Below are 14196 nucleotides of genomic sequence, written 5' to 3'. Positions count from 1 at the left end.
CCTGAACTGCATACATATTGGGTGTAGAAAGATAGTAAAATTATGAATGGATAAACATAATTTTTAGGATTGTTCAGCAAATAATGAATGAATCAAGGTATTATATAAGCTGGTATACAATCTGAATGGCAAATGACTAAATGAGCTGTCATTTCTTAGAAAGTTCTAAAGATTGTTTTCAAGAAATCCTATTCAGAAGTGTTCAAATAAAGTAGGCCCATATTCTCTACTTAGAGAAGGATTTGGGGGAGATACAGGCTATGGGTGACTTTATCCTATGTTATCACTCTTTATCTAAAGGAGGTCCTTAAATCATCACTCAGATTTCTCTCTTAGTGTCAATAATTAATTTTCTAATTATTTTTCATACATCCAAATTTTCTACTTCCTTAATTGTATGTATAATTTTTGGGATTTTCTCTAATTTCTTCAAATATTCTTTTAGCTAGCCCTTGAGACACTTGATATAGATATTGTACAGAAAAGAGTTAACGTAGCAGGACTAAGACTGAAATTCTTGGAAAGGGCTGCTTGCAAAGTTGACCTTGGCCTGATGTCCGGGAACTCGGATTGGGGAGGGTTCCCATCATTCCCTGAGAAGAGTGGTTCATTGCACCTAAATTGTGCTTTATGCTAAAAGTCTAGTTTCCTTCTGGGAGTAGGGAATCTTGGCGGATGATAGCAGGAAGGGGTTCATGTGATTAGTCTCCACTAAAAACCTTAGGAACTGAGTCTCTAATAAGCTTCCTTGATAGACAACATTGCACATGTGCTTTCCCAATTCCGTCCTGGAGACATAAAGCATGTGCTGTGTGACTCCACAGGAAGAGGCTTCCTCTGAACTTTGTCCATGTGACTTCTCCCTGTCCTTATTCTGCTTTGTATCCTTTCCCTGTAATAAGTCATAGCCACGAGAACAGGACAGCTCACAGGATGATCACAGTCCTCCTTGTGAATCACCAAATCTGAGGGTAGTCTCGGGAACCCCTGAGACAGATACCTTTCTAGATAATATAATATTTAAATCATAATACATCTATATAGTTACGCATATACCTTTTAATTTTTATTAGTTATTTTATCTCTTTTTTGTACAAATTAAACAATACAGTGTATATTCTTTGTTGTCTGGCTTTCACTCAAATAATGTTTGTTATACTTATGTATATTATTTTGTGTAGTCATAGTTTGTATTCTTTGCTTTAGAGCATGGCATTATGTGAATATACCCAACTTATTTATCCAGTCTACTATTGGTTGTTGCTGGAGTGTTTCTAGTTTGTTGCTTTTATAAATAGTGCTGCTATAAATTTTGTACTACGTGTTTTTGAGTGTATTGACATACATATTTCTTTGGCGAGTCTCCCAGGAATGGAATTGTTAGGACATAGGTTAGTTTACTTTCAGTCCATTTTGCTAGACAGTTTTCCAAAGTGGTTGTACAAATTTATACCCCCACCAGCAGGATGGTATGAGATTTCCAGTTATTTTACATCCTTCTTAAGGCTTGGTATTTTCTACACTTTTTCATTTTACTAATTTTAGTATAGGTATAGTAGAATCACATTGTGGTTCCAATTTGTATTTTCTTGTTGAGCACCATCTCATAGGTTAATTTATCATTTTGTATTTCCTTTTCTCTTAAGTGTCTGCTCAAGTGTTTTCTCCATTTTCTAGTGGATTGTCTCTTGTCTCTCACTAGTTTTAATATTTTTCAATATGTTTTTGATATGCTCTATTTCAGATATATTTATTATAAGTATATTTTCTCCTCTGTAAATTCTGTTCTACTCTCATAATGGTATCTTTCACAAGGAAAGAGGTCTTAAGTAGAATTCATCATTTATTCCTTTTGTTCAGCATATTTCTGTCTTCTATCTAAGAAATCTTTGCCTATTATTTTTTTAAAAAATTGTTGAAATTTTTATTTTTTTTTTTTGGTGGAGGATGCAGGCATCAATCTTTGCCTATTATAGCATCATAAAAGATGTTCTCCTATATTCTTCTAAAAGCTATATTGTTATAACTCTTACATGCAACTGTATATTTTTTATATAGTGTGAGTTAGGGGTCAAGATATAATGTCTTCCATATAGATATGGAAAAAGTACCATTTATTGAAAAGAGTATCCTTTCCCCTCTTCCCTACAGTTTTACCTTTGTCATAAAAAATGGTGAATGTGTGTGTGCATCTATTACTGGAGTTTCTCTTTCACTGGTCAGAATTTTTATTCTTGTGCTATTACTACACTGTCTTAATTACTATAACTTTATCATAGGCCTTGATAACATCCAGGAACTGTATTTTGATTTAAGAGTACCCTTGTATATTCTTATTCCTTTGCATTTTCATTTTGTCTTTAGAATCAGATTGTCAATTTTTTTTAACAAAATTGGGATTTTGAATGCTTTAAATCTACACATTAATGTAGGAGAACTGACATTTTACCAATATTGAATCTTCTAATCCATGAACATGGTGTGTCTTCCCATTAATTTAGGTATTGTTTAATTTCTCTCAATAAGGTTTTGTAGTGTTCAGTGCAGAGGTGTAATCTATCTTTCACCAGACATATTCCTACTCTAATTTTTAAAGATACATTATAAATGGCATCATATTAAAATACTGTTTTGTTGCTGCTTCGCTACTGATTTTTGAATAATGATGATATAACCACCCACCTTAGTGAATTTTTTTTCTGAAATGGATTATAAATTAGTTCCTTTAGGTTGTACCAATTTGTTTTTCCAGTCTCTTCTAAGTATGTGATTACAGCATTATAAATTAGGTTAGAAACTCTATCCTTTCCACAGTTAACAGTGACAGTTTGATCAGTTTATGAATGAATGTCATCACTTCTCTCCTGTAGACGTGGCCATAAATGTAAGGTACCTGCAACAGGCTTCTCAGGAAAGAGAGGGTAATAGGTCAGAAACCTCATAAAACAGTTTAATTTCCATAATAGCAAAATGCTTGAATCACCTTCAGGTCAGTTCTATTTTTTTCCATTTCTCTCTTTATCCTAGAATCCCAGTTACTATCATTCTGCCAAAAATAATTAGACTAGTAATATTCCATACGCAAACAATAATAGTTTGCTACTTTTAAAGCAAAGAAATATTTAACTTACATCTAACTTGGGGTTGGGATGAAAATAGTGATCATGAACCTTTGAAGGTCCTCAACTCATATCTTTTCTGTTTCGGTGACTTGGTTATTTCTCTAGGAACATGGTGGAGAAGAGTCTACTTATACTAGCAATGAGAGCAGAAAGAGAGGTTCCGGGTCCAATTTGAAGTGAATTAAGATGAAACCAGTCAGACACAGTGTATTCCAGATATACAGTAGTAATGGGCTAACTGTCACCAACTTTAAGAATTCAAAATGTTGGGAAAAGATGAATGTTGAATGTGTTACTCCTTTTTAATTTCTAGTTCTGATCTTATGCTTGAGAACTACACAAATGTTCGAACTATTATTTCTACTTTGACTAAAATTTAAAGACATCCACCAATGAAGTCAGGGTCCTCATTAGCAAAACATGGTACATTCTTATGCTACTTAGTTATGTCCATCCTTATGACACTTGATAGAATTTTAATCTCTCATCATAATGTCCTGCATCCCAAATTTAAGTAATAAGAGGTAATAATAGCTAGATTCCCTTTGGACTCTGTTGTTGCGGAAAGTCAGGGACCCCGAATGGAGGGACCGGCTGGAGCTGCGGCCGAGAAACATAAATTGTGAAGACTTCATGGACATTTACCAGTTCCCAAATAATACTTTCATAATTTCTTATGCCTGTCTTACCTTAATCTCTTAATCCTGTTATCTTCATAAGCTGAGGATGTACGTCACCTCAAGGCCACTATGATAATTGTGTTAACTATACAAATTGATTGTAAAACATGTGTTTGAACAATATGAAATCAGTGCACCTTGAAAAAGAACAGTAAAACAGAGATTTTAGGGAACAAGGGAAAACAACCATAAGGTCTGACTGCCTGTGGGGTCAGGAAAAATAGAGCCATATTTTTCTTCTTGGAGACAATCTATAAACGGACATGCAAGTTGGGAAGACATCACTAGATTCTTTTCCTAGCAAGGATTATTGCCCTGGGAAAGGAATATATTCCTAGGGGGAGGTCTATAAATGGCCGCTCTGGGAGTGTTTGTCTTATGCAGTTGAGATAAGGACTGAAATATGCCCTGATCTCCTGCAGTACCCTCAGGCTTACTAGGATGGGGTAAAACCCTGCCCTGGTAAATTTGAGGTCAGACCAGTTCTCTGCTCTCGAACCCTGTTTTCTGTTGTCTAAGATGTTTATCAAGAAAATAGGTGCACTGCTGAACATAGACCCTTATCAGTAATTCTGCTTCTGCCCTTTGCCTTGTGATCATTGTTTTGCCCCTTGCCTTGTGATCTTTGTTGGACCCTTATCAGGAGTTTGAGATTTTGCCCTTAGAAGCATGCGATCTTTGTTCTCCTTTTTGTCCTTTGAAGCATGTGATCTTGTGACCTACTCCCTGTTCTTGCACCCTCTCCCCTTTTGAAATCCTTAATAAAACTTGCTGGCTTTAAGGCTCAGGTGGGCATCATGGTCCTATTGATATGTGATGTCACCCCGGAGGTCCAGCTGTAAAATTCCTCTCTTTGTATTCTTTCTCTTTTTTGTTTTTTGAGATGGAGTCTCCCTCTGTCACCCAGGCTGGAGTGCAGCGGTGCGATCTCGGGTCGCTGCAAGCTTCGCCTCCCGGGTTCACGCCATTCTGCCTCAGCCTCCCAAGTAGCTGGGACTATAGGCACCCACCACCACGCCCGGCTAATTTTTTTGTCTTTTTAGTAGAGATGGGGTCTCACCGTGTTAGCCAGGATGGTCTCAATCTCCTGACCTCATGATCCACCTGCCTCAGCCTCCCAAAGTGCTGGGATTACAGGCGTGAGCCACCGTGTCAAGTCTGTACTCTTTCTCTTTATTTCTCAGCCGGTCAACAATTATGGGAAATAGAAAGAACCTACATTGAAATATTGGGGGCGGGTTCCCCTGATACTCTGTGCTCTAATACATCAACTCATTCATTCTGATTAACTCACTCGAATAGGTCCTTCACACTGAAATGTGAGTACCAGGAAAGCAAAGAAGCTATAGAATATAGTCATAAGAATAGCGGTGATTACAATGAAAAGACAATTTGAGCTAAACTGTCTTCCTATCACAGAATTCAGCAGAAGAAAACTCATTTGAATAAAACCGATATAGACACAGACTAGGACTCAATTTCATTTAATTCACATTAGTTTATAGATAATATTTTTAACTGCTTTGTTACTAAAATAAAGTTTTAGCTTTGGCAAAAGTATTCTATATTAGAATATGACATATATATCACAATATAAATTCACAGTTAAAGAAATAAAAACAACTCTAGTTAGTTAATAAATTTGTCTTAACTCACATATAAACTGCTCTGATACTTTTCATAATTGCAGACAGTACTGTAACTTGTTTGATTAAACATGAAAGCTGAAGCATCTACCTTACATTTTGTTCAAATTCAATTATCAACTCAACAAATATTTATTGTATCTAATAGGACTCTCACTCTGTACTTGTCCCTGGCATATAGTGATGTATACATATATATATAGAGAGAGAGAGCTTCAAACTTGGCTAAAGAAGCATTTTCTTTTTGTTTTAGTAAAATGTTTTATTTTCTATTATAAAGATGATACGAATATGTAACAATGAACTCTGGTTTCTCCATACAAAATACAACTTTTTCTAAATAAAGGGGTTAGAAAAACAATTTCCAGAGAAAGACAGAGTGAGTAAGAGAAACACGCATTTCGTTCAAGGTACTTTGTCCCAGACCACATTTGGAATGTTTATAAGTATTCATTTTAAGTTTTCAAAAAAATGAGAAAAAAGCAACAGACTATTGCATACGGCCTGAACAGAAAATTTGTGTGGTAAAAGGTCACACTGCAAACTGGAATGTCTTATGGAGGGACACCAGAACTAAGTTCTTTTCAGTAAAATTGATCTAAATACAAAGGATATTAGGAAAGCAAGGTTCCAGCTCTTCAGTATGCACAACTGACACTGGAAAGAGGGTCAGGGGCAGGGCAGGAGAGAGTCTGACTGTGGGACAGGTGGAACACAAGACTTGCCCGTAGGAGTCATCCAGGATGAAGAAAGGACCTTTCTACGCCCTTTCCGTTCAGCCCAGGGATTCCTGGGCAGGGTTGTCCTTCTCACTGAAAGTGGCTTATGTACTGAAAATGCACCTCGTCCCATAGAAGGAAACTTTCACTGAAGCTAGCAAGGGGAGTCTTTCGAACTCCAGACTCCCCTATAATATACTCAGTGCTGTTTCTAACTCTGGTCATGCAATTTTTAATGTTTAATTCATTTTTTAATACTGGGAAATACCTTACCTATCTACCTACATATCCACACACAAATTTATAAGAGTAAAGTGCACACATTTTAAACATACAGTTCAACAGATTTTTACCTACATATGCACCTGTGAAATACTGAATCGTTCCTTCACCAGAAGGTTCTTTCATGCCTCTTCCCGGTCATATGATTATGCTATTTTGACTCTTAAATGTGTCTTGAAAATGCCCTGTCAGAAAACTTTTCATTTTCATATTGAAAAATTTCACACCAAAGCCGACCATACTCGCATGTTAGTTTAAAATGTAGTCAGGCAATAAGTTGATGCTACTTTAATAAATGCAGTAGTTTTCCGTTTTCATTTCATTTCATTTCTTTGTTTTGTTTTGTTTTGTTTTCTTTTGAGACGGGTCTCACTCTGTCACCCAGACTGGAGGGCAATGGTGCAATCAGAGCTCACTGAAGCCTCCAATTCCTACGCTGAAGCAATCCTCCCGTCTGCCAAGTAGCTGGAGCTACAGGTGCATGTCACCACTCCTGGCTAATTTTTTTTTTTTTTTAGTTTTTGTAGAAACAGGGTTGGCTTTTCATATGTGGAAAAATTGCTAACTGTTCAGAGAAGAAAATATATTAGATCTGGGCAGAAACATTAAAAACAAACCAACAAAAAACCCTTAGTTTCTCCCCTGTTCTCGCAACCTCAATCATGAAAATTTAGTTTTGTTTTTATACATATTTCATTCATCACTGTCTAACCTAAATTATGTCCCTCTTAAGTATAAAATTATTAGTATAATGATAAGATAGTTAACACATGTACTATTTATAATATGCTAAGCACTATTTAAGCACTTCATATATATTTTATTTTATTATTTTAGAGACAGGGTCTCACTCTGTCACCCAGGTTGGAGTACAGTGGCACGATCATAGCTCACCGCACACTGGAACTTCTGGGCTTAAGCGATGCTCCTGCTTCAGCCTTCCAAGTACCTGGGACCACAGGCGAGCTCCGCCAAGCCCGGCTAGTATTTATTTTATTTTATTTTCAGTAGAAACAGGGTCTTGCTATGTTGTCCACACTGGCATCAAACTCCTGACTTCAAGCTATCCTCCCACTTTGGTGTTGCAAAGTGCCAGGGGCCACGGTGTCTGGCCTATATATGTTATTTTAATCCTCACAACAATAAGAAGGTGTAGGTACTCTATTATTTAATTTTTGGAATGAGGGTTTACATAATTTTCTCAATACTAAAAAACTCCTAAGGGACACAGTCAATATTTGAAATCAGATGGTACAAGGCCAGAGTCCTTTCTCTTACTCAGTACATTACACTGCATTACTGAGACCCAGAAGTGTAGCAGAACTAGATTATTAGACAAATAATGAACTATTTTTTTTTTTTACCACTTCAAAGTTTCTGGCAATTATTTTATGCCACATGGTAAGACTGTTTCCAGGATCTCAATCCTCCTATAGTTTAAATGTCATATGATATTTGTCATGTTTTTATTTGTATTGAGAGAGAGAGATAAAAGAACACAGACATCTCAGCCAAGAGCAAATAATGAAATAACTGAATAAAAAAGTTATGTTAGGATAATATATATCTATCATTTCTCAGTTACAGAAATATAGCATGACATGTCTAAGGAACTTCAGAGGTCAATGTGGGACCCTTTTACAATTTTGGTTCTACTTTAAATCTGGAAAAACACAGGTGATATAGACCTAAATGCCTTCTTCTATTATCTTTCAAAAATTTCAACTCTCGTTCCTAATCTGTAAGCTAAAGTAAAATCCTTATACACCATATGTATCTGTGTATATTTTCTCTTTAATAATTGCCTTTTAAAATAAAACTATCAAAAGGAATCTTCATATGTGAATTGAAAAAAGTATATATTTTCTCTTCCACAAAGCTTCTTTATTATTCGCAAGAGTTAAGGAGAAAGTCTTTCTTTATTGCCTTACAAATCAGGAGTAAAGCACAAATGCTGATTGAGCAGACTGATGATTAGATGGAGAAAAATAATGAAAGGAAAGTTGCCAGTACAAACAGAATATTGCCATTCATTTTTACCCCAAATGAATCAACTACTAGTCACAAATGTGGATCTGCTACTAATTCCAGCAACAAACACCCAAAGAACCAACCCTCTGAGGAGGCCCACGTCTGCATGCAGATAACTTTTTCATGTTTCTCTTGCTAGGATACACCAAGTAGCAATTTCTCCTTTGTTGGCACAATCAAGTAACTCTTAAATGAAGAATCAAAAACGCAGAGAATGCAGGAGACTTTCCCCCACTTGGAACTCTAAATACTCATTCAAAGATGCAAGTGTTTTCTCTTGTCAAAGAAACTAAGCAGCTAAGTCATAATATGCCTGGTCAGGAGGAATTGCCCTGATTATTAGCTAGCCATCACAGATCTGATTTCTCACAGTAAGTTTCAAAAAAAAGTAAATGACCTTCAATCTAAATGCACTACTGATGAAGATATGGCCAGTCTCTATCCCTATAATCTTATATAAGCATGAATTAGCTTGGTTTTACATTTGATTGTCTACGATGGAAAGTAATAGAGGTTTTTAAATAGGTGACTTGCTATTTTCATCTGCTACTGCTGACCTTTTCCTAAGATATTGGTTGATCAGCAGCATAAGACCTTTCAGACACTAAATGACAGAAATAAGTCCTTCTAAGGTTTTCTAGATCTTTCCTATTATCATAACAAGATTCCTTCAGTTAAGTACTAGAGGATGGGAAGTAGCACCCCAATACTTGTTAAAGACACCCAAGTGAGTCACAGAACTAACTGTAATAGAAATGCCATATTTAATTAGCCCTGAAGCAGGGAACAAAGTCCTTCCATTTTAGAAAGGTGGTGAGTGTAGTTAAAGCAAGCAAAAAAAGCAAACTTCTTACCTTTTGTAGCAATGCGTACACACTGGGTTTTAGTTTCCTGATAGAGGAAAAATGAAAAAAAAAAGAGTCAATGTATAGATAGTGTTTCCTGTTTCATAAACTATAATATTACGAAGATCCATCTGGGATCATAAAAAGGGATTATAAACAACAGAATTTTAATATTAAGAAAACTTTTAAAATATGCCTCCCTAGGGATACTTAAAAATCTAAAATAAGAACTTTGAAAAATATTTTAGTTTTTATAGAGATGTAAATATCTGTTTTTATCTTGCAATGAAACAGGTTAGTTTGTGACAAGTAGTATAGCATTCTATTTTCATATACAGTACTTTGTAAACTATCAGAAAGAAAAATGTATTTGCAAAACTAATAAAAATCAGGTCCAAATATAAATTTATTTTTCATCTGAGAACTGTAGACTCAGACCAAAGCCGAACATTACACACTTTCATTTGAATCTCAGCATGACCAAAGAGCTAAATGACAGCAGTTAGAAAGATTATCGGCCGGGCGTGGTGGCTCAAGCCTGTAATCACAGCACTTTGGGAGGCCGAGACGGGCGGATCACGAGGTCAGGAGATTGAGACCAGCCTGGCTAACACGGTGAAACCCCATCTCTACTAAAAAAAATACAAAAAACTAGCCGGACGTGGTGGCGGGTGCCTGTAGTCCCAGCTACTCGGGAGGCTGAGGCAGGAGAATGGCGTAGACCCGGGAGGCAGAGCTTACAGTGAGCTGAGATCCGGCCACTGCACTCCAGCCTGGGCGACAGAGCAAGACTCCGTCTCAAAAAAAAAAAAAAAGAAAGATTATCAAAACATTGCATCATAGTTGCGGTGTAATTTATCTCTTCTTTCTTCCTTTTAATTTAGCTATTAGGAGTTAAATGTTTCTCAGCATAGATAATTTTCCTCCTCTTGCTAGACAGAGCAGATATACAAAGTAGAAGCAGTAGGAAACGACAAGAAAAAATGTCATTCTTATTTTTAATGTTGTAGGGTCGCAGTAGGGGACACATGTCCCCGCCAGCTACTTTTGGCCCCACTCTTCCTCCTTTAGGACTTAGTTGAGTCAGTATACATCCTTGAATATACAAGAGGTGAGAAAAGGTATCGAAGCCAGTAAACAAAACAGAGGTGATCTGTTTGCAAGATGCATTTATAACTCCATCTTGAGTAGTTCTATATGTTGATAATTTATAAAAGAGTTTACAATTTCCACTTAAGCATTTTTTTTTTATTTTTAAATTAAAATAAAGTAGCGAGGGGGGAGTTAGTAATTAAAAATAAAATTTTGCATTTCTATTACTTGTGGCCTGAGACCTTCATGGTAACCTACAAGAGATTATTTCACATTCCCATAAAGGCCCAAAAGGATTTTCATTTCCTAAAAGCAATTGCTGTTAACTTTCTATTGGCATTACCAATCTCTGTTGGTAGAAGCCACATCAACTTTAAAACTCTTTGCTGCCAGACTGGGATTAGTGGCTCACGCCTGTAATCCCAGCACTTTGGGAGGCCGAGGCGGGTGGATCACAGGTCAGGAGATCAAGACCATCCTGGTTAACACGGTGAAACCCCGTCTCTACTAAAAATACAAGAAAAGTAGCCAGGTGTGGTGGCAGGCACCTGTAGTCCCAGCCACTCGGGAGGCTGAGGCAGGAGAATGGTGAGAACCTGGGAGGCAGTTGCAGTCAGCTGAGATCACACCACTGCACTCCAGCCTGGGCGACAGAGTCAGACTCCTCTCAAAAAAAAAAACTATTTGCCAAGATAACTGTGAAATATATTGTTGCTATTCTGTACTTTGACTAAACCACAATGTAGATATATCAACAACTGGAAGAGAAAATTCATATCAAGAAGCTTTTAAAGAATGCAGAGAAAATCCTTTATAAGTAACAGACATTCATTAACACTCCTCTGGTATAACAGACCAAATAACCAAAGTTAATTTGGAAGCTCTCTAAAGATGAAAACCCTCAGACAAAACTATGCTTCCTGCTCAATGCTACATTATATCCAGAATGGACTAATAACTTCCTTAGTGTTCTGTTTTTAGAGCAGCTCAGTTGTAACAGTGGTATGGAATGATGCGTGGGCAGGAAGTGGACACTGGACTACTCTCTAAAGACCCCTGTTCTTTAGAGGTAAACCAGAAGAGGAGAAGAGCATCTTCAACCGGGAGCAGCCTCTGACTTTGGAGCACATCTTAGAAGATGCTGTGACCTTTTTCTTTGCTACCTACAAGCCAACCATATAGGCAAGCAAACAACAAAGCTTTCATTCAAAAGCAGCTAATCAATACCCAAAGCTCTCACGGCCCCTGCATAAATGCAAACAGATTGTTATGTCTTCCAATTAAACTCTTCCAAGATATAATATACTGATGCAATTGTATATTATGTAGCACTCCCAGGTGTTCACCTTGGAGACTCAATTACATAAACCCAGCAATTTCCTATACGACTTCAAGTCCATTAAAATGTCATCATTTTATTGGATTTTAAATTGTGAATATTTCTATCCTCAACATTTGTTTTCCCTCTATCTCTGTCTGCCAATAAGTAAATAAATAAATAACAGTAAGTTTTAGGAAAGAAAATCTTCCAAAGAGAACAGCATGAGGCATGAAAGGCCAGGTTGTTTTCTCACATACGGAACTGCTGGTCGTTTCTAATGTCCTGTTGTGTTTTCCTCTTCAATATTCATTTGGGATCAGCGGCAGTGTTCAAAAACAACTGTGTCCAAAATGGGAAAAGGAGGGGCAACCAGGGAAACAGAGAGCAGCCTTCTGTAATGGCTCAGCAGCCAGTCATCACCAGGCTGCCTTTTGTTTAGGTTCCGTCAGATATACCACAAGCGCCCTATTACTTTGTAATCAGAGGATTGTTACTTGTTATTTACTATTTGGCTTGAAAATCCTGAAAAGTTTATAAGGTTTTATTAGCCTGCTGTGGAACACGCATTCTGTTTATCCTGCAGTAAATTTAATCTCTTGAAGTGTGCCACCACTGAGCAAGGAAGACAGAACAATGCCGGATCGTTACTGGGGGTGGAGTTCCGGCAGCAGCACACCCACCTTTTCAAATCATTTTACTCTCAATTGCTATTGTAGGCTTTCCTGAGGAAGCCTCCAGTAGAAGCAGTTACTAGGAAACAGGAACCCTGTGAAATGGAACTGGCGTGCGGCCTCAGCCCTACAGTAGGCCCCAAACTGTGCACACTGTTGAGAACAAAACCCCCTACATGCAAATGTTTTTTCTTTCTTTCTTTTTTTTTCTTGACAGATGCTACTGAGTATTTATAAAATTTGACTTCAGCTTTTCTTCAAAGCAGGGAAAAAGCAAATCCTGGAGGAAGCTCACCTTCTCCACACTGCTCATTGCCTGGAAATAGATGTTGTATCCTTTGCGCGGAGCCAAAGGAGGGTTCCAAAAGCCTTGGTAGGTCCGATTGTCACCCACAGTGAATGGGGCAGGCTCAGGCAGGTTTCCTGGGGGGAGTTCTGCAGCAAAGTAATAGGGTGCACCCCCACTCATGGCATTTTGGTATGTGACAGGAACCTGGTAGCATTCCATGGCTCCCGCCTCTCTCTTGGTTCGGTGTGGGTGCAGTTCTTCCACAACAATCTGATAAGCACTTTGGGGAAAAGAAAAAACAACAACAACAACACATCAACACATATAGACACACATATTTAGAGATTTGGGATACTAAGTTTTTTTTTTTTTTTTAAAGGAACAAAGGGTTTAAGGGGTTGACTATTAACATACAACATTTCAAAGTATTTAAAGTCAGTCTTAACCTGCTACACTCTTTTCAGCTATTTCGCAATAAAATAAAAAATTCACATAGATGCTGCTGTCCCTAACATCACCGTAGTTACAAAGAAACTGATAAAAATAAGAACAGTCACCTTAGGACTTTCAACATTTTTAAATGTTGAGGAATGAGCCACCCTAATAAGGATTCTGACATTAACCAGAGACACATCATAGATTCAGTTCTTTGTCTGATATTTTTAAATGTTTAAAGTTAACATTTTCCCTTGAAATGAGATTACAGAAAGTCCAGCTCCAAGGTCTAACAGAATGACTGCCTCAGGGTGGTGCTAGAAGCACCCATTTGTGGTTGTCACAGCCAGAGAGACAGAATGTACTGACAGGCTTCTCCACCTCTTGACCTTGCCATGGCATCTACATTGGCTCAGAGCTATGCAGATCTAAAATACAAGTGACATGCGGCAATACGGGCACAGATGGACAGAAATCTGTCCTCACAACCGAAATAGACCGCCTCCTTCTTCTGGAGTTGTTAATAATAAAATGTTACAAATTGTAGAAACAGATGGCATTTGGCCTATTAAAGCTCTAACCTAAACCTTCTCATATCTTTAAGTCTTAAAACTTTTCTATAATTGCAATTACTTTACAGAGGAGAGAGAGAAAACACACACACACACACAACAACAACAACAACAACAACCAAAAGGCAAATTTAAAATAAAGGGTCCCCCTGATCTCTACCAATATTTTTTAACAACTCTGAAACTGGTATATTAATAATATTCTTTTTCAGTAGAAAATTCTTTAGGTTAAAATTTTTTCAGGTAAAATATTACCATGAAAGTTGACATAATTATATTTTATATATTATAAATATAATTTAAAATGTTTTAAAATTCCTAAAATTCTGGAAAAATATATGTGGTATCTCATGTAAGTTGAACATAAATTGTATGTAGGGCTGCATATTGATATTCAATGGATCTCCAGGAGAAATAGAATATATTCTTTAAAAGATTTCCATGAAAAAGAAAGAGGTGAGTAGGTAGAGGGGAGGGAGAAGGAGAGGGGA

The 14196-nt window shown here is 37.1% G+C and overlaps 1 protein-coding gene across 7 annotated transcripts in view; it reads right to left on the bottom strand.

The window, feature by feature from the left end:
- PTPRK (protein tyrosine phosphatase receptor type K) overlaps positions 1-14196 on the bottom strand; it is a 572798-nt gene that overhangs the window by 96490 nt on the left and 462112 nt on the right. For all 7 annotated transcript variants that reach the window (XM_033235516.1, XM_033235515.1, XM_033235517.1 and 4 more), the window contains exons 12-13: positions 12705-12978; positions 9335-9371 (exon numbers count right to left, since the gene is read on the bottom strand). In XM_033235516.1, the coding sequence (XP_033091407.1) occupies positions 9335-9371; positions 12705-12978 (311 nt within the window). The remainder of the gene's footprint in view (positions 1-9334; positions 9372-12704; positions 12979-14196) is intronic.

This window comes from Trachypithecus francoisi, unplaced genomic scaffold (genome assembly GCF_009764315.1).
Source record: "Trachypithecus francoisi isolate TF-2019V2 unplaced genomic scaffold, Tfra_2.0 Lachesis_group15, whole genome shotgun sequence".
Classification (NCBI taxonomy): Eukaryota; Metazoa; Chordata; class Mammalia; order Primates; family Cercopithecidae; genus Trachypithecus; species Trachypithecus francoisi.
This window is presented reverse-complemented; position numbering and strand designations above follow the sequence as displayed.